This window comes from Thunnus albacares, chromosome 20 (genome assembly GCF_914725855.1).
Source record: "Thunnus albacares chromosome 20, fThuAlb1.1, whole genome shotgun sequence".
In the NCBI taxonomy this organism is placed as follows: domain Eukaryota; kingdom Metazoa; phylum Chordata; class Actinopteri; order Scombriformes; family Scombridae; genus Thunnus; species Thunnus albacares.
Genome location: NC_058125.1, coordinates 2,242,868 through 2,267,392, shown reverse-complemented (window position 1 = coordinate 2,267,392; position 24,525 = coordinate 2,242,868). Strand labels below are relative to the sequence as shown.

General features: G+C 39.7%; 1 protein-coding gene across 1 annotated transcript in view; it reads right to left on the bottom strand.

The window, feature by feature from the left end:
• The window catches only part of ryr2a (ryanodine receptor 2a (cardiac)), a 187,702-nt gene that overhangs the window by 73,908 nt on the left and 89,269 nt on the right, over positions 1-24,525 (bottom strand). Inside the window, exons 24-58 of the mRNA XM_044338318.1 lie at positions 24,176-24,335; positions 23,160-23,307; positions 22,938-23,041; positions 22,675-22,779; positions 21,158-21,332; positions 20,307-20,515; positions 19,831-20,007; positions 18,928-19,073; positions 18,724-18,838; positions 18,296-18,456; positions 17,672-17,831; positions 17,164-17,250; positions 16,814-16,945; positions 15,992-16,086; positions 15,712-15,887; positions 14,057-14,715; positions 12,586-12,786; positions 11,738-11,843; positions 11,428-11,571; positions 11,042-11,169; positions 10,290-10,435; positions 9,566-9,680; positions 8,870-9,002; positions 6,597-6,700; positions 6,050-6,185; positions 5,691-5,877; positions 5,168-5,279; positions 4,965-5,085; positions 4,606-4,775; positions 3,728-3,948; positions 3,445-3,535; positions 2,759-2,899; positions 704-867; positions 294-372; positions 65-154 (exon numbers count right to left, since the gene is read on the bottom strand). Of these exons, the coding sequence (XP_044194253.1) occupies positions 65-154; positions 294-372; positions 704-867; positions 2,759-2,899; positions 3,445-3,535; positions 3,728-3,948; positions 4,606-4,775; positions 4,965-5,085; positions 5,168-5,279; positions 5,691-5,877; positions 6,050-6,185; positions 6,597-6,700; positions 8,870-9,002; positions 9,566-9,680; positions 10,290-10,435; positions 11,042-11,169; positions 11,428-11,571; positions 11,738-11,843; positions 12,586-12,786; positions 14,057-14,715; positions 15,712-15,887; positions 15,992-16,086; positions 16,814-16,945; positions 17,164-17,250; positions 17,672-17,831; positions 18,296-18,456; positions 18,724-18,838; positions 18,928-19,073; positions 19,831-20,007; positions 20,307-20,515; positions 21,158-21,332; positions 22,675-22,779; positions 22,938-23,041; positions 23,160-23,307; positions 24,176-24,335 (5,398 nt within the window). The remainder of the gene's footprint in view (positions 1-64; positions 155-293; positions 373-703; positions 868-2,758; positions 2,900-3,444; positions 3,536-3,727; positions 3,949-4,605; positions 4,776-4,964; positions 5,086-5,167; positions 5,280-5,690; positions 5,878-6,049; positions 6,186-6,596; positions 6,701-8,869; positions 9,003-9,565; positions 9,681-10,289; positions 10,436-11,041; positions 11,170-11,427; positions 11,572-11,737; positions 11,844-12,585; positions 12,787-14,056; positions 14,716-15,711; positions 15,888-15,991; positions 16,087-16,813; positions 16,946-17,163; positions 17,251-17,671; positions 17,832-18,295; positions 18,457-18,723; positions 18,839-18,927; positions 19,074-19,830; positions 20,008-20,306; positions 20,516-21,157; positions 21,333-22,674; positions 22,780-22,937; positions 23,042-23,159; positions 23,308-24,175; positions 24,336-24,525) is intronic.

Here is a 24,525-nt window from a genome sequence, read left to right as displayed (position 1 = left end):
TGCTAAGCTGGAACACAGTTGAATGCACCAACATTGAAGTGAAATGACTCAGACAGCTGCATACCTTCTCAGAGAGGCCTTTATATGGTTTCAGTAAAGGGTGGCTTTTGGAGATTTCACACATCTGATCCCCATATGACCAGCCATTGGAAAACTGTAAAACATACAGAGATATTTTAAAATTTAATGATTTTCTTCCATAATCTCACAAATATGTTCAAGAAACAGCATTAAATAAGAGGACTACCACAAAGTTTTGTTTGTGAACTTCACCTGAACTCTCACATTCTTACCTTTTCTATACACCATTTCTCATGTTTGTGCTCTGCATATCTGGTTATGAAATAGTCCAGTTTCTCAGGGACAGTCACGCTGATAAAGACAGAAAAGGGAAGAAACACACTTCAATATTTTGGATCTTATGCCGTCAAGTCAACAACAATCAAGTAAAAAGCATTCAGAGGACTGTGAGGCCTGGGCAGATGTACTGTATGTGTTCTCTGAACTGATTTGAATAATAGTATTCTGCTTTGAAAATTTGAATTTGCATCTGGATTTGTATCAAACAATCATAGATATTTTGCTGAATTTTATTTTTATTTTAAGAAACTGTTTCTAAAATCACTTAGTTCCTTAGTAAACAGTGTGGTGTGTAACAGAAATCAAATGTATCTATTACAGAAGAAATAAATATGTTGTATACTTGGAGGTGTCTGCAGGCTGTGGAGTGAAGTTTCCCTCCGAGTCCATGGACGACTGTTTCTCCATCATGGCCATGTAGTTAGACTCCATGTAGTCTGGAGGAAGAGCTCCAGCCACAGCACTGAGACATGGCAACGCCAGCTTAAACAGCTCCTGGTCATACCGCTAGATGACACACACACACGCGTGCGCACACACGCACACATACACAGACACAAAGACACACAGTGCATAGCATTATAAATCATTCAGGCAGCAACTTAATGCTCACACTTTAAGTTTAACCTTCTCTGGTTCTGCTCTCACATGTTTAAAGATAATGACTTTGTCTTTAGACCTGTATGTTTGTGTGAAACTTGGTGGAGGATCATTTTTCTTAAGTAACAGAAACTCACCCAACAGTTTATTTTGGCCTTCACCAATCTAAATGAACAGGTAGGTGTTGTCTGATGGTAATGTTCTAAAGGGACCTCTATTCTGATCTTAAAGCTAATGTTCTTCAGTCTCATGTTCCTGTCTGTGAATATACACAGGTTGTCTTCAAGTGTTACAAAGTAAAGCGTCCCAATAATGAATTGAAAAAAAAAATGAATTCAAAATTCAAGCCTATCAGGTTGAAGATATCAGCCTCCTGTGACATGCCTTCTCATGACATGATGAAATGGTTCAATAAACACTCAGATGTAGCCAGTTCTGTCATCCGTGACTACCCAGAAACCCACAGCTCGGCCCTGTCATAGCCTCTTGAGTCTTCCATTCACCAGAGTATAAAAGCAGGGGAATTGAATGTGAAAGAGGTAGCGATGTGAACGCCTGCAGTCTCTAAAAGATGTGTGTTTTTAAAAGCTTTGGCATACCATTCAAAAACTGAGCCACATTTTTCCCAAAAAGACAACTGCTGAGTAGCACCCTGTGGTGAAGTGGTACCCTGAACCTAAATACAGGTCAGCTGCAGTATATGCCACCAGGCAGCACAACAAGCCTGGCTATGTGCTTTCCTACCACTTTAGCATGCTAATGTTTGTTTTGGAGCCAATTTACAAACACATAATTGCATGTGCAGTTACAGCATGCAAAAAACAAACAATGGCTACTATTACAAAGGTTGCGATGGGCCACCAAACAACTGGCATCCCTACATTAGCAACTACAACTACTGTATTTATATCTAAAACAAATATTCAGCAATATTCTGAATATACAATAGCAATATTTAATTAATCAAATTTGTGAAAAGTCAGTTTACTAGTCATGAGTACTAAACATCTGAAAACAGGTGTATAATGTGTTCTATGGCTCTGGAGGAGCTTTGTCAATCTGATCAAATAACCCCTGATGATGTCATGGTGATGTCATCAGAGTTACTAGCAGAAAGCCTGTACAAACTGGATGTGTGGAGTTTGAAAGATGTGGGTATTTACTGTACCTAACAAAGAGGGTCTAACAAAAAGGTGCTATTGAGTTGTATTATGGGAAATGTAGAACCAATCGTTTTTTAAACTTGACCCACACTAGGGACCAAAAGTGAAAGTATATCCAAATTTTATGGAAGTGCAATAGTAAATCACTGGAGTACCGTTTTAACCAACCCTGTCTCCTTAACATGTTTATATACAACTAAACGGTTTTTACCAAATATCATTTGTAGGAAATGTCTCTATGGATTCACTGGTAATGTGTTTTCCAGTGTATAAAGTGTGATGTTTTTGTAGCAGTTTGGTTAAAGTCAGGGAAAAATTGTGGTTTGGTTAAATATTGAAAAGGTCAATACACATCCTGTCTCATGTCATGGTTTAATTTTTCAATATTTCAGTATTTTACCAAGGCAACAATTCGTTCCCTAACCTTAACAAAGTGCTTTTATTTGCCCAATTCATAAAAACGCTCATCGGCTATTAAATTGCAAGGGTTGACATTGTGTGGAAAAAAATGAAACATGCTGTCAGTGAACATTTTCCTTTGACACATTCTCTTACTTTATCATTTAATTCATTTCATTTTTACTTAATGCGCTATACAAACTACCAGACTTTAAGCAGAGGGTTTAATTACTCACCTTGTGTGACAGAGCATCAAATATCCCCCAGAACAGTTTCCTGGATAGATGAAGCTCTTCATCTGATGCTGCTCCAAAGTTGCCCCAGCCTCCAGCCAGGCAGTAATACTTCCAACATCGCTCATAGTGATTGGTCAACAGCTGGGGAAAGTGAAGAAGACATTTATCAAACAGATATTTACTGATATTGGTTTCTATTTCTGTAACTAAGGGGCGGCTGTGGCTCAGGAGGTAGAGCGGGTCGTCCACCAATCGGAGGATCGGCGGTTCGATTCCCAGCTCCTCCAGCCTGCATGTCGAAGTGTCCTTGGGCAAGATACTGAACCCCAAATTGCTCCTGATGGCTGTGCCATCAGTGGGTGAATGTGACACATAGTGTAAAAGCGCTTTGAGTAGTTGGAAGACTAGAAAGGCGCTATACAAGTAGTAGAAGTGTGGAAAAAGCAAACATAATAAATACTGTAAATCTATGTGTCAAAATGAAATGGCATCTCCATAGAGCTGATAGAATGTTGAACCATTTACCAGGAGAAGATGAGCAGCACAAAACAGTTATCAAGCGAGTGAAATACACAATAAATTTGCATTGAGATGTTTCTAGATAACAATATAAAAAGGTCCTGTAGATTCATCTGAAAAGCACTTTTGAAGTGATCTGATAGATATAAATGTGACGTGTTTCTCACCTTCAGAGGCATCTTGGTGTGTTCATTAAGCAGAGGAACGTCAAACACCAGCCTCCTCAGCAGGTGCTGCATCATTGAAGGCCTCAGTTTACTGCACATTATTAAGATGAAATAAATCAGTTTGTACTGTGGAACAAAAGCAGTATGAGAAACAGTATACTAAATACAGAGATAAACATTTCACAAAAGCACACTTGCACTGGGAAGATGATGTGGTGATACTCACAAAATACCAACTCAACACCACTTGTTCTGCTACTTTCAGTTTTAATTCAGGTCTTACCCACAAACAGCCAGTAGACACTCCTCTATGGCGTCTCTCTGGGCCTTGGTGAGGCAGCAGCCTTTGGACAGGCGGTAAACAGTGTGGAGGAGGGAGTCAATCAGTGATGCGAACGGCTCCGTCCCCGCAAACAGCGGCGCACATTTAGTCAGTAGAGGCAACACTGCTGTACACAGATACCTGTTGAGGGCAAGTGCCATGTCTGTGGCACTGAGAGCAACCTGTGACACAAATACAGAGACAGATGAAAGGAAATATGGAGAAAGTATGGTGGAAAAATGTGCATTTAAGTAGAGTGAGATTAAAGAGGAGAAAGGTGTGCTTGTGGCTAACGAGACTACTCAAGACATGTCTAAATTTTATAACTTTTTTTTTTTACATCTCAACTTCAAAATAAACATCTCAGTGGCAAACAATGCCTTTTCTTTTAGAAGGAGTCTGATTGCAAGTTTGGATACATTTATAAAATGCTTCCATAGCATTCCAGAAAATGTGGATTGTTGTTGATTATGTGCTGAATTCTGCCATACCACAGCTGTAAAAACTGGAGAGAGTGCATGATAGACTTATTCTCTTGCTGGTTGTGCCATTTAAAGAGGCATTAATTATTTTTGGCCACTTGGGGGCAGTGGAACAACTGAAAACACAACACTGACATATCATCACCTTATAAGTACTGATGCAGGTAGAGTACAGTATATTAATCAGAGCTTTTCCACTGAAATCAGCTGCCTGCTGCTGCTGGAGACCAGGTTGGAAATCTTTACACCCATTTAAGCCTTTATTAATATTTCAATATGAATTAGTGCAGTTTTAAGGAAATGTTGGTGGGTAAGAGGCAACAAACAAGCAGCAGTTGCAAACAGACACACACTCACAGTGTCCAGAGAAGCTGCGGCCCTCAGGTCAGGTAAGAAGCCCACTTCCAGCAGGTGGAGCAGGAAATTCTGGTCTTCTATACCATAGACCCGGTCCAGGAATAGCACCATGGCTGCTTTATGGTCTGGACAGAAACCAGCTGACATGTCTGGCTCCACCACCAACCCATCTACGCATGCACAGGCACACACACACACATAAGAAACAAGACTAAAGGTTGAGCTTTAAGCATTCATAATAACTGAAGTCACTGCATTTTATTTGTCTTTGCACATTTTCATCTGATGCCATACTGGATCTGTTTAAAATCAGGACTCTAATCTGATGTATGTCATTGGCTGTTGGTGGGTTTGCTTACCTTTAGCCAGGCTGGGCATAGAGAATGGAATGCTGATGACCCCCACCAGGTCCTCAATGGGAATAAGAGACCTCAGAATGGCTCTGATGCGGATCGCTTCACCTTTACCAGCATGGATCAACTAATGTAAAATGAGTTAGAGGTTAGTGTGAGTATCTACGTGTGCGTGTGTGTGTGCGTGTACACAGTGTGTTTTCCCTCACATGCATCTCCGGAGCACAGCGGCCCAGCAGGTCAATGAGGGCAGCATAGAAGGTCATGATGGCGTTCCCCATGTGGATGGTATCATCTTCCTCTTCCTCCAGCATGTCACTGCTACACACACACACACACACAAACAATAAATGTCACTGGTGGTTATATATTCCACAGTTCACTCATCCCTTTGAAAGTTGTTTGAAATTCCAGTTTTTCTGAGGGTTACAACCACATACTGAGTGAATACCGACACTTGTGGGTACTGTAGTGTATGAGCTGGTGACATTTGGTGGATTAGAGTGCAGATTTGGGATTGATAATACCTGTGTTCAGGTTAGGAGATAATATGATGCAGGTCTTTACAATAGCACTGATATATTGAACTGTGAATGAGCTCTAAATGACTTTTAAATATAGATGCAGTTAAATAAAAGATACTGTGTGAATGTAGATACTGAGTATCTTATCATTACCATGATTATAATACTATAAGAGCAGATTAATGAGACGTGGCAGATGATGTCTTACAGCGTCTTGCTGCTCTCTGATGTAGGAGAAGGGCCATCTCTGGAGGAATCCTGAGAGATCTTAATGGCTTCCTCCATCACTGCCAACAGCCCATCACCACCTTCCCCCCGAAGAGCAGGGCCAAAACATTCTGGTCGGCGAATCAGCAACCTCACCACAACATTGGCATTCTCCTCCACACTTTCACCTGGATGCAGAACAGGAACACAGTCTCCGAGTTCATGACAACACACCAACGCCGAACACAAACTACACTAGCAAAGAGGGACTGCAGTTTCTAGTGGAAACCGACAGTTTTGGTTAAATAGTTGACAAGGAGAACATGGACTTGAATGAAGTGAAAATGTTGAAGTTTTTACCATTGCAGAAGACAGCAAAGCGTAGGAAGTCGAGGTAGCGTTCACCCTCCACAGGGTTCCAGCCGATGTCAGGGTATCCTTTACGCACCAGCATCACACAGCTCTGCAGCCCACAGCCGGCCAGGTACTGCACCACCTGGACAGCCAGAGAGACGAGTAGAATGTTTCATACTGCAGAATATTTTATACATTATATCATACCTGCTTCCTTCCTTCCTTTTCACATTTTCTTTCTTCCCTGCACCCACTGGGGCAGGGATCTCACTGCAGGGACTCGCTGCGTCAGTCACTTGTTTAATGGCGTGTTTATAATATATAATATCGATCCTCATCAACTTATAAACAAATTATTTGAGTTCAGTGGTCATCGATTATTATAAATACATCACATGACCTAGACTAGTGCCAGAACTATTTGGCAACTAAATTATTTGTCAATCTATGTAAAATTGAAGGAAATTCTGATAATCAATCAACCCCCTGAACCTTCGTGACATATTTTGACACATCTTTTCTTTTTGTGTGTATTAGTGTTTGTCCAACTCACCTTCTCCAAGTCTGGCTCTCTCAAAGCCAGGGCCAACTCATTATTATCCATGACTGATGCTGCAGCCACATCCAGAGGAGTAGAGCCTCGCATGGACGGAGATGCTGAGGAGAGGAGAGAAAAGGAGGAGAGGAGAGGATGAAGAAATGAAAAAAAAAGATAAGGAGAGCTTTAAAATATAACTAAGAGGATGAGGAGTCACCAGAAGAACAGAAGTGTATCTGTTCCTGGATACACAGCTCTAATTAAACAGCTAATGTTGTCTGCAAGCAATAAAGGATGAAGTTGTAAAAACAAATGAAATTTCACAAAAAAACACAAAATTGCATCAGAAAACAGTACACAGCTTCTGGTTGTACATGCACATGCAGAGAGAGAAGAACTTGCAGCATTAAACAACAACATTATTGAAAGCTGTAAGGAGGGAGTGAGCAGAGAATCTGTATTTGTGTCTGCATTCACCTTCTCTAATCCAGTACCTGCTGTGGCGTCATGGATACTGCTTTTACCTCAGCCTCAGGCTGGAGAAAGTCTCATGTTTTTCTGCCAAGGTTACGACTAACAACATGTGGTGGAATACAAGCACCCACTGTATCAGACTGCCAGCAGGCTCATTGTTCTTTGCACCACTCACACAGTCATCTCCCTCATGTCACGTCTGCCTCCTCATCTCCCTCCCGCAGTTTTCACTCCCTTCACCGTTTACCTTGCTGTGTCCTTCAGCTCCACCCATACCTTTATCATTTCTGTGGTCATATCTGTGACATTGTTTTAACACTAACCCAGCCAGCAGTCATCTGCTGCTGACTCATTTTACATTAAACTAAAGCTAAAAAAAAAAAGAAGTTCAAATCCTGAAAAACAGAAGCATCAAAAAGCAGACAGCAGGTGAGAGAAGGAACAAAGAATTATATTTACCTCTGGATTTGTTGCTGTACTGTCCATTTTTAATCAATCTAATACTAATACATGTAGTTAGTGAACACCTGTGTAATGTAATACAATGCAAATTGAATAATAAATACCAGTTACATTTGATTATATGATAATTAATATTATGTTTTGTTGATACCACTTTAGTTGTTTGTGTGTTGACTCAGTTATATGGTTGTTGTTGAGAATGTGGTGAGAATGTGTGTATTATATAAAAAGTTGTTTCAGGTTTTTTTTAGCATATTATTACAATTAATATCATACATTTAAATTCTAAAATATTAATTATTTTACAAGAGTAGGTCAACGGTATTTTTTCTGAAGACAAGAACATTGTATCAACTTTTTAGAGAATGGGTACATCTGATTTTAAGAAATGTCATCAATTTCGTTAATTTGACAAAATCTATAGTTTTTCTTTTTTTCTTTTTTCTCTTGTTGCTACAGTTGGAAGTTTGAGCTTCACTGTGCAGGATGATGTATATTCAGAGTTGACACTGTCAAGAGTTTGACACATTCATCTGCTGAAAGTGGAAAGTTTTTCTGTGCTCACTGGAAATCTGATTTTCAGGGGTGTACCTACAAGCAGGATTTGTGACATCACAAATAGTTTGGAAGTCAAACCAAGTTTGATGTGGAAAGTTGAAGCATCCAGTGCACAAACACTGAGAATGAACTTTACAGTTGAACAGCTGAACTGTGTCCAGCAGTTCAATGTCTGAAATGAAATGTATTTACATATTCATAGATTCTGGAATTTTTAATGAGGGAGAAGGAGAAGATGTCATTTTAATGAGTTTAACATGGTGATTTTTCTTTTTGGTGTAAAAACCATATCAGACACACATTGTGTCTTAATACATGTCTGGAGGGGATCATTACAGAACTTTCAACTGCAATCTCACAATCTTCACCAGCAGAGGGAGTTTGCTCAATTGTCATGGAGATGGCTCAGTTTTTGCAATTTTTAACTGTGCTTGGTCAACTTATATACTTATGTCACATGATAACACCTGGGCAAACTCCATCTGCTCAAGATGAACATGGGAAATAGGTAAAGCCCTGACAAAAAGCTAATGTGGACTTTGAGTTAAGATTATTTTGCCAAACAACTATTTCTTCAAGAATAAGCTCAAACTGTTAGTGGACACAAATAAATGCTGATTCTTGATTGATACACAACACGTTCTCATCCACATGGTCTGCATTTATGTTGTGGTTCAAGCAGTAACATGTTAATGGTGTGCTTTTTAATGTGAACCACATACAGTACAGTACACTGAGCCAGTAGATACAGTATAAGAGCACACACACACACACACACACACACACACACTCACCAAGGCCAACGCTGCTGTTCTCCAGCAGGTAGCTGAGATGGTCAAACATGGCTTTCTGGTTTTGACGACTGATTCGACAGAAGTAACAGAGGAAACGACAACAGTTGGCCACCATTTTAGGAAAGGTGATTTCCTGCAAAAACACACACATTATGTACAGTCAAGATACAAATCATCTGCCAATATCATATTTAATATAATAATTATAAATGGTATATTGCCCATTATATTTTATCATCACTTTGTTCATTTATTTATTTATTTAAATGTCTTTGAGGTAAAAAAAACAACAAAAAAAACTCTTTCAGGTGAAAGTGCACATTTGAAAGAGTCTGTTTTAAAACACAGTGTGGGCAGAACTACTGTATGCAACATCCCATTCATTTATAGTATAAAATAATCTCTTCACATCCAGTAATCTCTATTTAGACAAGAGTGATACTAAATGACAACAGTATTTCTTTGGTTTACAACATGACAATCCCCTGTTTAAAAAACTAAAACCATAAACTGCACAGTTTCCTGTCTAGGTGTAGCAGTACAAAGAACATACATGTTGCATGCTCTGTGTACAAAGTACACAAAACTTGAGAAAGCTGCATTTGTGGTTCATTTAAGCTGTTTATGGTCCTGGGTTCTGTCAACATGCATCCAGCATCAGCCTGTTTGGCTCTGCAGCTCATACATTCTTCATACCTTAGAGTCTCCTCCACTCAGTACGTTGACCATGACCTCCATGACAGTCTCGTGCATCCCCAGAGCTCTCATCAGGTTAGGATGTTGGTAGAACACCTTGTTGTTCATGATGTCACTGCAGAGGAAGAGGGTGGAGTTTTTCATCATCAGGGCTCTCATCAGGTTTACAATCACTCACTGAACACATTATACACAATAAATCAGTGACTGAACATTAGATTAAGTTATGATTACAAACTCAAACTCAGGGTGCTTTAAGGTTCATTAACACACTCATTTCTAAAATTTTCCTCAAATTTTCCTCAATGCTTGATTAGTTAAAGCAAGTTCAGTGTTTCACAACTGGTTGGTGGTTTATTCAATTTAGAATTAAACTGCACCAGCATACTTCAGTCATAAAAGTTTTTTTTGTTGTCCGTACATGCTAGCTGCACTTAGTTTCCCATAATGCACTGCAGCTAGGACCTCTCAAAGCTGATATGAATAACATATTTCAGATATTTTAGATGGGGTATTACTCTACACACCATACTGTGACATAGAGTATACTGTGTAAGAAATATTTATTAACATACATGGACGTATTACAAATAAGACAAGAATAAAGCCTAATGCTTTAAGATACTATAGATAGTGTGACAAATGTAAAGTCACTGATCAACAATAAAAAGAAGAAGAGGGAGAAAGAGGCATTCAGGAGCCTGATGGATGAGTGTGTTCTCACCCCAGTCCCCTGATCATCAGTTTCTCCTCTTCTCTTCCCATGCGGACACTCAGCAGAGATCTGATCTGCCCCAGAGCAGCCAGCAGGTTGATGGTGTCCTCGATCGATACTGAGTTTATAGTGTAAGTCTTAGGAAGAGCCCGGACCTGAGCAGAGAAAGATACACATTTCCTTCACTGTCAAAGACTGTACAGACTGCAGTTTATCATCAGAAACCAGCAGTTTAAAGAGACAATGTCACAGAATTGATTATCCCTCTATGATAACATGACTTTTTGTAATGATTTATATTCTTCCTTTGAATTATCATGTGTGGTACATGATTGCTGAAGTACTTACACTTCTTGATTATCTCTTTAATAATTTATGGTCTGTTTATCTGTTTATGGTGGATAACTATCTCTGTTTCTTTCTGATATTGTGTCTATATAAATGTCAACTACTTGTATCAAGTTGTATGGAGGAATAGAAGCAAATATTTAATTTGGATGACATCTACTGTAAATTTGTGTTAGATTAATGTGAAATATGCACATTGATGTACATTGATTTGAATGTATAAACAGTTTTTAGATAATTAGGGTCTCATAAACACATAAAAGTTTGAGGTAAGACTGCTACTACAACATTTAAGTATAAGTAAGTGGTAGCAGACACACACCTGATCAAAATATCTGCTATGCTGTAATGCAACAGTGTAAACGGCAGGAAACAATTAACTGTTATAATGCTGCACAAACACACAAACCCACCTGTCCTCCTATGCCGTCATATTGTCGGTGCAGCAGGACAAACATGGCTCTGACCAGTTCAGGATCCTCAATAACTGACTCCTGAGCCCAGCGAACCATCGTATCTGAAATCAGCTGCTGCAACGTGCCTGCAGACACAGACAGAGAGAGAGAGAGAGAGAGATGGAGGTGGGAGTGTTGAAGTTGAACATATTCCAAACCTAGAAAGCTTGAAGAATTACCATTTATTCTGCATGATTTAACCTATTTACTTCAAATCCCCTTTATATACTATGTTTGCTGTGTTTAAGAAATTTGGATGTATACACAGAAAATAATATTTAGTAATAGTTATATATCTCAGTGCTGTTTATGTGCCTGTGTATTGGCTGGTGCAGAAGACTTACTGGGTTTCCTGTCTTTCTTTTCCTTTGGCAGGTTGGCCATCTTCTTCTTCAAGTAAGTCACTTTCTCCACTAATGAAATGAGTCGACCTCGGATGGTGAAGTCACTGTCACCGTCTATCAAGCCGTCCTCGTCTAACTCTATACCTGACAGAACGGAGATATCTCAGGCAGTGCATAATCAATCGATGCATTCTATAGATATCATCATTACTGGTTGATCTCTGATAGGAAACTGGTCATGAGGACTTTGAATGTTTGGAAATTTTGAACGTCAGGTTGAGTGTGTAGGTGAAGATGATTGGTAGTTTACCACAGTGTCTCATCAGGTCCTCATGGAAGTCCAGCAGCTGTTCTCGGATGTATTCAGGACAGGGACACTCCTGCTTCTCATCCTTAAAGTTCAGCAGCATGTTGATCTGCAGAGAAAACGCAGGCAGGTTTAAATGTGATACAAGTCTTGTTCCTTACATACTTGTGCTACAACCACTGTACACAGAAATCCAACATATATTTAGTCATAAAGGTTACCAAATATTAGTATTTAAAATGATAAAGAATATGTTACAGATCTTTGTTTTGTCCAGCATGCCTCAAAAATATCTACTGTATGTTGTTCTTCTCTGATTAAAGTCCCCCTCCACTCAATAATGTGTTTTGTTAACTTGAAGCCTCCAGTGTGCATACAGTGAGCTGTGCCCAGCAAAAATATCAATCAATTTTTATTTATATAGCGCCATATCACAACAGAAGTCATCTCAAGGCACTTTTCACATAGAGCAGGTCAAGACCATACTCTTTAATATACAGAGACCCAAATATTTACATATTCATAGATTCTGGATTCTTTCAGTGAGGGAGAAGATGTCATTTTAAGAATTTCTAATTGGGTAATAAACTCTTTGGATGAAAAACCATGTCACACAAATTATTATCCAATGCAGTCTTTTTATTCATCTTGTGCGGAGGGGATCATTTCAACTTGTGCTCTACAGTTTTTTTCAATTATACCAGTTCTTGAACTTCATTATACACTGATCAATATACTCTCATTCACTTCATTTCATTCTTCTCTTATTTTCCAGTCTGTTCTACTCTCCTATTCTTCTGTTTTATTGTGTCTTCCAGCCAGAGTCATTCTTCTTCAGTGGTGCTCCTTACCTGTTCCTGTGGAGGGGATCTGAATTCTTTGGTCTTCTTGGCAGTGAGGGCTGCAGACATGTTGAGCGCCAGCATCACCTCGTTATAGCGGAAGCGCTGGTTGTCTTGCAAACAGGCCACAAAGTCATCAGAGAAGGCCACTACTGCCTCGATACGATGACGCACCTGGCAGTCACACAGGTACTGCAGCACATGGCACATCTAAAACACACACACACACATGAACGAAAACATAACTAGATATAACACATATAATCACACATGACTGTTGGGTCAACTACATATTATGTCGAAAACTGTTTCTAGGTACTGGTTCAGAATTTCTAAAACTTAAAGGCAAGGAAAACAAAAATTGTAAAAAAATTTTCCCATCAGCCTTTAGACATACCAGATATTGCTGTTAATTGCTCCTGTTCTTTGTTTTCTTAAATGTATCATCTTTATTTCCTGGTTCTGATGTTGGGATTAAACACAGCTGAGAAAACATGTGTTCAACTGCTCTTCTCTGAGCGTCTCTCTTTATGTGTGACTGACAGTCAGTCATTAGGCTAATTAGTGTCAAGACAATGCAGACATGTTAACTGTCTTCCAAACAGAGACTATTACAGGAAAATCTTGCACATTTGGTTGATTTTTCACCATAAAAATTCCGAGGTGTTTATTCCAGGTGAGGAAGAAAACAAAGATTTCTATGCAGCATGAATTTTAGCCAGAATTTGATTAAAAAAATAAAACAAAGGCAGTGAGTTGTTTCCTACATATGTTGTACTGTTCCAGCTGTTAGAGTGCACATATAATGCTAAACAGCTTGTCTGCATCATTAAATCGCTGTCTCTGCCACAAATATGGTTCAATCATTTAAATACAGAGCTTGTTGTGTCATTCATGAGGTTGCTGAATTTTTTTGGTGCATGTGACGGATAAAGCCATTCCTCTGATGTTTTAATGCTACATCAGTGTTCTTCTCAAACAAACTTTGCATTTGGTTTCTTGTTGAATTGAACTTGGTGACACGTTGGCTCTGTGCATCAGGGCCATTCTGGTGCAGACACAAACTTGTGGTGTGTTTACACTATAACATGTTTGTGTGTTGCCATTGTTGTTTGATCATGATATGCATTGATTTCATTTGCATCTAATCATAATGCCCATACCATCCTGGCATCTGGATGTCCGTGAGAACATCCTACTATGCATAGAGATAGAAGCATGTCATTCATTATCAACTGTCCTGTCACTTCAAAAAGCCATTATCTTTCTACAGTGAAAATTTAAAAAATAAAAATGAACTACGGTGAATTCTGTAAGTGTTCCCTAATGTCTAACTTAAAAACTAATTGCTATGTGACAGAAAAAAGTGACTTGTTGTTATAATGAAAACTATATTTAAACAAAATCTATGTCTGTAAAGGCACCACTAATCTGAAAGTTTAAAAAGTTTTAAGTTTTAAAAAAGTTTACTGAGTGTCACCTGGAGTTTTACAGGCTCTGGTAGCTTCATCTGTAACAGTCCTTCTTTAGGCATCTTCCTCCCTCCATCCTCTCTTCCTCCTTCACTCTCTAGCTCCTTCATCACCTCCAGCTCCATGTGCTTCTCCTCTTGCCCTTCTCGTCTTTCAGAGAACACAGACGGCTCAATCAGTCGCAGGATGTTCTTCAGATCTCCATTTTTGAAAACTCCCATGATGAGCATGGTGTAGAAGAGCTTGATGAGTGGGACGAAGAGAAACTCGGTGCTGCCTCCTATTGGATCCCGTACATGCATGCTCCCCTCTCGCACTGCCTCTGTCAGCATCTCAATGGTTTTAATTTTCAGTATGTCTAAAGGGAATTCAGGGCTATACTGGAAACAGTCTCCTGATCCTGATCCGTTGTTGCCGTTATTAAGGTATGATGACCCGGTTCCGCAGACAAAACTCGGGGATGAGAAGTGCATTCTGGGTCTCAGGGAGGTGCTGAGGCCGATGCCCGGCAGGCCGTGTTTCTTCTTCTCATCGGGAAACAAAGTGATGCTCTTGGTCTCCCCGGTCATGGGAACAATGTACTCATTGTTCATCATGAGGCGAGCTGTGGCGTAGCTGCTGAGGTGGATGTCGATGAGGAGGTCATAGTAGCCAGCACGAAGCAAACCTGTGGGTTAAAGACACAGAAAGATAGTTAGAAACATTCAAAAGTTTAACCCTAAACTAGAGACCTGCTCTGTTCCATTTATGTTCTTATTAATGAACAGATTACATCTATTACCTGGTCTTACCTATTACATGTATTTATTCTTATATAGCTGTCTTCTACTACATTGCATCAAGTTATTCTTTAAGGAGAGTCTATGTGTGCATTACCACTTTTAACAGTTTACATGAGTTTATATAATGGTACACTGTTATAGACTAAACTACCCAACAGTATATGAAGCAGTTCAAATTAGCTCCAGCTCAGCCAACTACATTGTACATTCTACTTTCACAATAATGAATAATTAATATGATACGTACATATAATAACAATAATATAAAACAACAGACAGGAGAAATTCTTCAAAATGACAACTTTTACTTTTGAACTTTTATTTACATTTTGATAATAATATTTCAGCAACAAACTTATTCTTTTGCACTTAAAGGATATGTCTTATTCCTTTGAGCCATAGAGCTCCATTTTTGTCCAAAATATGCAGTATTATCTCCTGTTTGATAAAAAACTACAGTTGCCAGCTGTTATGGGAAATTACTGAGCCTTTTTAAATAAACTATATATTATACATATTTGTGAGATTTTTTTTAAGAATTATGTCTTCAGTAGGAACCAATGTGTTTGTGGCTGAGTGTCATTGACAGGGTAGGGAAGTCAGTATTGAGAATGAGACTAATTTATTTTTTGTTTAGGACTTTTCGTGGGTTTTGTAACAAATATATAGAAAAACACCAGCTTTATCATTTAAGTTTTTGTTAATGCAGGACTTTTAATTTAATATTTTTACATCCTGTATTACTACTTTTAATGAAGTAAAGGATCTGAATACTTCTTCCAACCCTGCCTACAGTTATGTGACACTGCATCATGCATTAATTATCTATTTACTATAGAGTCACATTCAACATTGTTTTTTCTATATGCTGTGTGCATTACCTGGCATATACTTATTCTCTATAGCCTGCAGGAGCTGCGCCTCATCTACGTGGGAGCAGAGGGCATGAGCCACGCGGTTGTTTCCCAAAGCACAGATTGCAGAATACAGTCTGAGGGTATGGTAGTGAAACTTTAATAAATCCCTCTGCTCTGACAGCTCCAGAATATCCACCGACCTGGACAACACACACAGAGACTGAATGAGAAACAAGAGCGCAGGAGGTAGAATGAAAAGGTGTGTGTGTGTGTGTGTGTGTGTGTGTGTGTGTGTGTACTCCACCTGTTCTCCTCAGGTATGTGTAGAGACATGTACTGCAGAGGTTCGTTACACTGGACCAGCCAGCCGTGTCTGTCATTCACTCTGGATGCTGAGACCTGAAAAAATAACTGTTAGCACTTCATAGACAGCACACATAACATTTCATGTTAGTTTCCAATAAGCACTTCTGGCCAGCAGCAGCTGTCGTAGGATCGGCCCACTGTGTGGCACAGCAGACAGTTCACCAAGATACCGCCGGAGGATAACTGCTAATCAGCCCTGTAAACTTAATAGTTCATGTCCACATATGTTCCAAGAGAAGAACAGGAAATGGTGTTTGACAGACACTTCTGAAAGGGTCTAAATGCTGTTAAGCGAACTGAATACAATTCAGTATGTAGAATGCAATATGTACTGTGAACAATGCTTATTGAAATTATGTCTAGTGTAGTATTTGAAAAGTATTTGAAATACACAATGGAATTCTAATATGCAAACACTGACTGCTGCTTGTCCCACTTTGATCATACTGCCATACTGTTGAGAGAATGGCCTCTAACCTGATTGTTTCAGTGGGAGATAAGGAACAAATTGAATGTTGGAAAATTGTTATTCCAGTGGTATGTATACTTATACCTTTCAATGAAGAATAAGGTGTATTATATTAGTATGTGCAATAAAAAATGAAGACACATCTATACCTTTCTCTTAACTGTCAGACTGCCTTTACATCTTTCTTCTCTTCACTACACAATGAGTGACTGCACATCACTCAGAAAGATTTTGGTCTTTTATATCCCAAAAAACAACAACACTGTGCCACTATAATGCAGGAGTTGTTACCTTGAGGAAGTGGTTGGGAACACGACTCCATAATACAGGAGTGAGAAACTGTACGTGCAGCCGTGGAGGACACTGGGGCGCTAGATTCTTCCTCTCACTCTTAAACAGACCAGCTGACAGAGGCATCACATTCTGACAGGAAACAGACAGTGTTACAACATCACATGACATGGAGCTGGACAGAACAAAGAGGACACTGTGCCAGTATTCAAACCATTCCACTCATTGAGCATTTGAGCAACAGGAAATGCAGAGCTACATAGTTTTGCAACCTCCCAAACTTTGAATAAAGAATTAGAGGACAGCTAAAATAGTACTCAATTTTATGTGTGTGTGTGTATGTCCCTCACCTTAATACGCCCCAGTTCAAACTGGAAGACATTGGGACTGGTAGCCTTGGCAAACACTGCTGGGAACAGCTTAGCACTGGGCTCCACCTGTTGGGAAAGAATACATTGATCAATCCCAAGATTTGTGTGACAATGTCTGCATAAGCTCAGATTGTGCTGTTGCATCGTCAGGTCCAATAACGCTAACTTGCCCTTCTCCTTCCCGTTTTTCCCAAAAATATCACAGTTACTCTATATTTTACATAGGGCTCATGGCAGCGTGTTTACCATAGATAACATATAAGTATGTGGTGTTAATATAGCCAGTGCAAGACAGTGTTATAGTGAGAAGGACTGACGTTACAAGCAAACATAAAGCCTGTGAGGAAAGAGGAAGCAAGGTAGAAAGAGGGGACACATTTTGGTGTAGGACACAAACTGAAAAAATGAAAGGAAGTTAGGATGAGGAGGAATCAGGACATGTGTACAGGAAGATTCAAAAACCTGGAATACCCTATCAGATATTTACCTGGTAATATGTGCTGAGTTCCTTGCCGTTGGCAGTGAAGGTCAGCAGTCCATTTGTTGTGTCAACCAGACAGCCGATCTCTAAACCGTTGTTGTTCCTGCCCTGACCAGGACTGCTGCTCTCTCCAGCCCACACCATGTAGCAGTTACTACGCTTTATACTGGAGGACACACACACACACACACACACAAACCATGGAGCTCTCAATAATATCAATAGAGGGATATACAAGCTGTAAGCTTAAATTGGCTTCATGAATATGACCAAATGTGACTCAAGTGAGGACACTACTACAGACAGTCAAAGGTTCTACCAGGTATGAATAAGTCATCATTAAATTTTCAATATTTCAAACCAAGTGTACAGTAAAGATTGTTTCTCTTGTAGGGTTAAATGTGTGCTAATTACTAAAACCATGAAGTGTACTCTTTGCCTGGAGTGAAAACCTTCATACTTTATTCATGTCACATGTCCCTGCTCAAGATCTTTGATGATCAAATACAGAATTGACCCACATATACAGTACCAGTCAAAACTTTGGACACACTTTATCATTTAAGAGAATGGGAAGGTGTGTCCAAACTTTTGACTGATACTGTATGAGCTAAGTGGAACTTGACTAACCTCTCGTGAACTTTGCCCTTCTCATCTCCCAGAGTAACAGTGACAGTACGGACATTGTGCAGCTCAAAGCCTGGGTCGTACTGATGGAAGTCAGAAGTGACCCAGCCCACCCACACACTGCTGGGCTCCTGACCAGGGAAGATCCGCACTGAATAATAGTGCTGCAGAGAGAGAGAAGCATAATCACGATGACTTTCCCAAACGTCTTCACAAACTCCATATCATGAAACTGTTAAACATTAAACAGAACATTTTTATCAGGTTTCTATTATTGTTATTTTCAGAACACCTGCATCCTCAGCTCCCTTACATTGTTCCTGGTGTATTCTATACACTACTTGTCACCAATTTATACTCTACAGGACACTGTTATGTGTGAGTGTTTAGCATGTTTGTATGTTGTTTGATTAGTATGTGTATGGTCTCACAGTAGAGGCTTGCATTAGGAATTCATAGTCATCTCTGTCTTCAGCCATCACCTCCTCAGACAGACGAGCAGATGAGGGGCAGCTGTTGTCTGGCTTGTTTCTCTTCAACATGAACCTGTGAGATCACATGGATGGTTTAGGTGTTTATGACACTTATAAACACAATTAAGGAAGGATGCGAATTATTAGTGTGAAAAGGTTTACCGCTGTTTGAGCTTGAAGGGCTTCTCCTGGTTGTAATCTTTGTGGTTGTTGAATTCGTCTCTCTCGGGTCCGTTGGGTCCATTGTGACCGTGAGACGACTTCATCAGGACCTCAAAGTCTGATACGGTTTCAAAGTCCTCCAGCTCCTGCAGACACAGGCACACACAACACATCTGATGAATCATATACCCAACCCTACTGTCTGCAAGTGAATTTGAGCAGTTAGTCTGCTTCCCTGTGATAGGGACTAGTCAGTAGCCTGTGCACATAGTTAGACAGTAAATGGAATGTGCATGCTCCAAACAAACTCCATTAACCTCATAGTTAAAATCATTCAGTTAGAGATGGATCAGTTTAGGTATACATTAAGAAATGCTTTACTGAGATTTGAAAAGCATAACACAAAGCCTGAGAATAAATAATATGTGTAAGGAAATAAAACACCCTCCTGCATAGATGCATCTGCAAGAACAATGGTTTGCTGGGACCAATTCTTCATTTTATTTGAAGCAAGATGTCTCCTACTTCACTGTAAGGTACATTCTCAATGTATGTGCACTAGAGGCTTCAAGTTTCCACATCACATTTGTATAAGTTGCATACTGGATATATTGCATACAATAGTTGTGATGTCACAAATCATCACATGTACGTTCACATCTTAGCTCAGATTTGAGGTGACCACAGAGAAACTTTCAGCAGATGGATGTGAAAACTTTGCACATACATGATTCAACCCCTTGATTTCATCATTAACTGTATGCCACATCCTCATGTCTGAAGAAACTGTTAGAGACCAGATGGATTATATTGTTCTGTGAATTGTTCCAAACAAACTATGTGTCAGTATGTGTGTGTAACTCTGTACATAGTTATGTGTAACTATCAGTATGTTTCTCTTACCCTCTTTGGTGAGAAGAGGCTGCCGTTAGGTGGGGACCTGGAGAAAGATTCTGCACACTCTATGGGCATGCTCATTCTGTAGAAGGTAATGTCAGTGTTGCTGTTCTGTGAGCCAAATGACCTCTGGGTGACCTTCAGACATGGACACGACTCCACTGTCCCGTCTATACGTGTCACCTGAAAAAAGAAAGAAAGACAAAATTCTTTTGTTCTGATACTGTTACTTTTACATGTTACAATTAGCCTTGGCTTACTTTTTCTGTAGTTTACTGGAATTTTTTGTGGGAAAAAAACATATTAAATAAATGATTAATAAATGTCTTGAAATGAGTCTGAAGGGGATCTTTAATTTCACTCAAGCTCTCAGCCCACTACCACTGACTGCTACCAGTAATTTACAGTATCTGTGGTTTTTTTCTACCAGCAGATAGCTACATGTTCCAAACCATGCAGAGCATCTTCCACGTGACTCTCACCTCTATGTGTTGGTGGTTGGGGGGGACAGGTACAAACTGAGGCAGCCTCTTGCTGAGCCACATTGTGACATCCCGGTTCATGTTGACGGCGAACGGTTCATAGCCTTCCTGCAGGCCGCAGATGGTGAAGTATTTCAGAGTGCTGACGTCTTTACCAAAGTTCATCCTCCCCACCTGACACACACCTAGACTGCACACTGGGATGAAACCTGGAGACAGACAGGGAATGAAATACTAAGATTAAACTTGTTGTGCATTACTTCCTGTAACACTGATACTTATAATATGCAGCAGATGCTGCATAGATTTGTGCAAATCAATAATCACATGGTTAATTGAGTAATCTTTTAAACTTATATATAAACTCAATTAAAACTGAGAAAAAATTTGAAATCCATATTCAATTTGTGCATCAGTTAAGAACAATGGATACAGTATTTTTCAAGATAAACAAATAAATAATTTAATAGTCGAATACTCAATAACTAAAATGAAATAACTTACACACAATGATCATAAAGTTGAGGAGAAATCATCTAAAAAAGGCTGCAAAGCACTGATTAACATTCATATTTTACAAAGTTGACTGCAGGCATAGTCGATGTCCTGTCATCTTCAAAAATATTCAGACAAATCTGATGTGTATCTTACATCAAAGGAAGAGACTTACTTATGAAGATGAAGTTGAGAGGTTTGTCATTTGGCGTGACGATAACTAACTAAGCTTCAACATTAATCACACCAAGAGGGTCGTGACCTCAAAGGATGTGTTTTGTCTCCAGTTACAGATGCATGTGTGTGTGCGTGTGTGTGTGTGTGTGCGTGTGTGTTGTCAGTGATACAGCACTAACCTTCACCAACGTCAAAGTCCTTAAAGGCAAGCTCAGAGCCAGAGTCATCGAGCAACACCTCTCCATTAAGTGTGAACATCATGGTGTGTTCATTCAGATCTACCATGCAGCCTACAACGTCACCCGTCTGCCAAGCACGCCCAAAGTGCTCATTACCCTGGTGCCAGCGCTGGACCTGGAAGACACACACACACACACACACACACACACACACACACACACACACACACACACACACACACACATCTAGTGGCGCTGACAAACAGGGTGGTCAGACGTGCAGAGAGAAAAGGCCTCGTGCAAGAAGCACTCATACAAACAGATTTGCTCCAGAGTGGCACATATGATTGGTTGGTGAATTTATCACCGATTTTCTTCTGCTGAGAATTTTCAAACAAAATACGCAAAGACCTGTCACACAGTCTGACTTTCTTCATGTGAAGTTTAAATATGATACTGAAATTAACCAAAATGTAAGACACAGAGAGAGAGAGAGAGAGAGAGAGAGAGAGAGAGAGAGAGAGAGAGAGAGAGAGAGAGAGAGAGAGAGAGAGAGAGAGAGACCAAGATGAAACTGGTGTGAAAGCTCTTCCCAGACTACTTTCAATTGTCTATAAATGTTGATGGAAATCTCACTTCAGTCCTGGTTGTGATTTCATTAAAATCAGTTTCCTGTTTTAAGATGTTTGCTCTGAGATTAAGGACTAGTTTTAAATCAAACATGGGTTTATGCCTGCTTATTTCAAGATGAGCCAACTTTTTTCAAGTTGTTTCAAGTAACAGCATAATCATACTCCTCTAGTATGAAGTAATTTCCAATTAAATTAGTGATGTATTTTCTTGTTCCTTGGCCTTCATTTTTTGTGTACTAAAATTAAGGATGCAAAAAAATGAATTATTTGCTAATACTCAGTGTATTTCACTTATTATTGTGCTGTAGCAAGTCTGATCTCAAGTAATTTTAAATCTAAAAGCCAGCATTTTCTACTCATCTTAAACCTTTGAACACTTATCAGAGCCTACTTATTTCTAGACTGGAACCAACTTATTTTAATTATTTTAATAATATTTTGTTTATCCTGCTGCATGGACAGATAATTTCACTAGTATGAAGTCATTTTCTCTTCAAATTCAGTTTTTATTTCTTGTATTTAGCCAATATTTTTTGCAATGTGATGGGTTGGTTGACTAATTTGGCAATCCTAAAAAGAATTTTAAACGCCTTAAATATAGTACCACATGAATCATTTTCTCTGTTGCTATAGTGAACAACATGTTGATATTTATCATATACTTATTGGTACATTCAGGTTTTTGGGGTTTTTTAATGTTTTTGAATGAATTTGTTACAATTGTTATCACTAATGATGATGAAAAAATGAAAAAGTTTCACTGTGAGGTAGGATTATATAATATGCTGAAGAAAAACAACAGACCAAGAAATGTTGACTTCAAATGATACACTGAAGTGATGGGAAGTGTCGTATGACTGCATGAGTAAAGAGAAATTCAGCCACCTTAAAGCCATCAAAGACAAAGGCCTGGTCATCAGATCCCAACTCCTGGTCTGGTAGGCATCCTGGTCTGGCCCAGCCCACCCTCATCTCCCCTGCTGTTAAAACCTGGGAACAGAAGCAGGAAGAGGTTCACATCTAGGTTAACCCTTAGTTAATATTTTGCTATTAAAAAAGTCATCACAGATATCTTTAAAATTGTATCTACCAGCAGCTGATACATTTCAGAGCAATGCTAGCATATCTCTGATGATAGCTCTTCTTACCTCCAGCTCAAAGTACCACTTCCCTGCATTAACACAGTAGGTTTTCTCTGCTCGGAAAATGCGGAACCTCTCAGCGGACATGTTGCTGGGGTCAGATTGAGCTGCTGGGTGAGAGCGAGGCAAGGGAGGGAGAGCGGGTGAGATAGGTAATCTGATGTATACATTATCATAAAAATGCCAAGTCTTTGAAAGAAGTGATACAATGGAGGGTAGGTATTGTACCATGGTCCTGGTCGGGAGCTTCCAGGTTGTATCCATATCCCAACAGAGTCCTGACAGCCTCTCTCAGACTGTCTTTATTGGACTTCTTGGTTCTCTCATCCAGCAGAATGTAGGGGACCAGGCGAGGGTTTCTACGACTCTTCACATCCTGAGAAGCAATAGAGAACACAAGAATGAAAAGGAACTACTCTATAGGACTACAGGTGCAGGGTGGGGACAGTGAAATAGCAGCACTAGACTATCCTTCAGTTCCACCATTGAGTGCAATATATGCCATTACCACATTAAAGTCACAAGTAGTCTTGTGATGCTTGTAACTCTTGTGATGCCCTTTCCCTTGGTCCTGTGGTGTGTGTGTTTAAGTGTTGCAGGTCCTTGGCTGGGTGGAGGATAGGTGCTGCTGATGTAGTAACAGAATCCATGCTGCTGGTGTATTCCCACTTACCAAGACTTCTTTGTTTTGTGCTACCCTATTGGTTTTGTTTTACACTGACATAACATGTCTCACATGAGCCACTGCATTCATACACTTTCAAATGATGATGATTTTAAGTGTGGCGTGTGTCTCCCGCTAGCTGGTCACAACAAATTGGGGGCTGGTCTGTTCTGAAGAAAATGCTGGAAATTTTGTTAATGAGATTTCGAGTGAATTTGATATTTTTTCTTAACTAAGTTTAATTGGCTGTGTGCGGGGAAATGCCTTTAGTAGGGAGTGGCGTCTGTTGCTAAGTTTGGCGTGCGCCTCCCTCCTTTGTTGGGCCCGCAAGCCAGTCATAACACTCTCGTTTACTGATTTAAGACACAAACAGATAGGTAGGCATTGAAGTCTAGCAGTGAATTCCAACAACAGTGGCCATTCCGCTGTGTACATTTCAGTAAATGTATGGAGCAGACCAGTCAGCCAATTCAGAGATATACTGCACAGTGGTAAACACAATATCATTTCTCTGTCTCAGCACATAAATGCTAACAAACAAACTCACACACAGAAACACACACACACACAGAGTCCCTACTTGTTGGATGCCATAGGTCCAGCCTTGACGGATGCGGTCTCTTGCCCAGACGTTGTGTGCATTCTCAGCCAGTTTGTCCACCATGGCTTCCTGGGTGGAGGTCAGTTTGATGTGACTCAGGTCCAGAGGAGCAGGTTTATAACCACCGGACAACTCATAGCTGCACAGATAGAGTTAAAGCACTGCATTGTTAGCTAGCCAGCTGCTCAACAACCTCCATGTGTTTATGGTGCTGTAGTCATCATAATGATCTCTATTAATTATCTCATGAAATGTCCCATTTTCCCATCACTGCATCATTACATCATGAATAGTATGAGTATCATATCATCCTGCATCCAATACTTGTA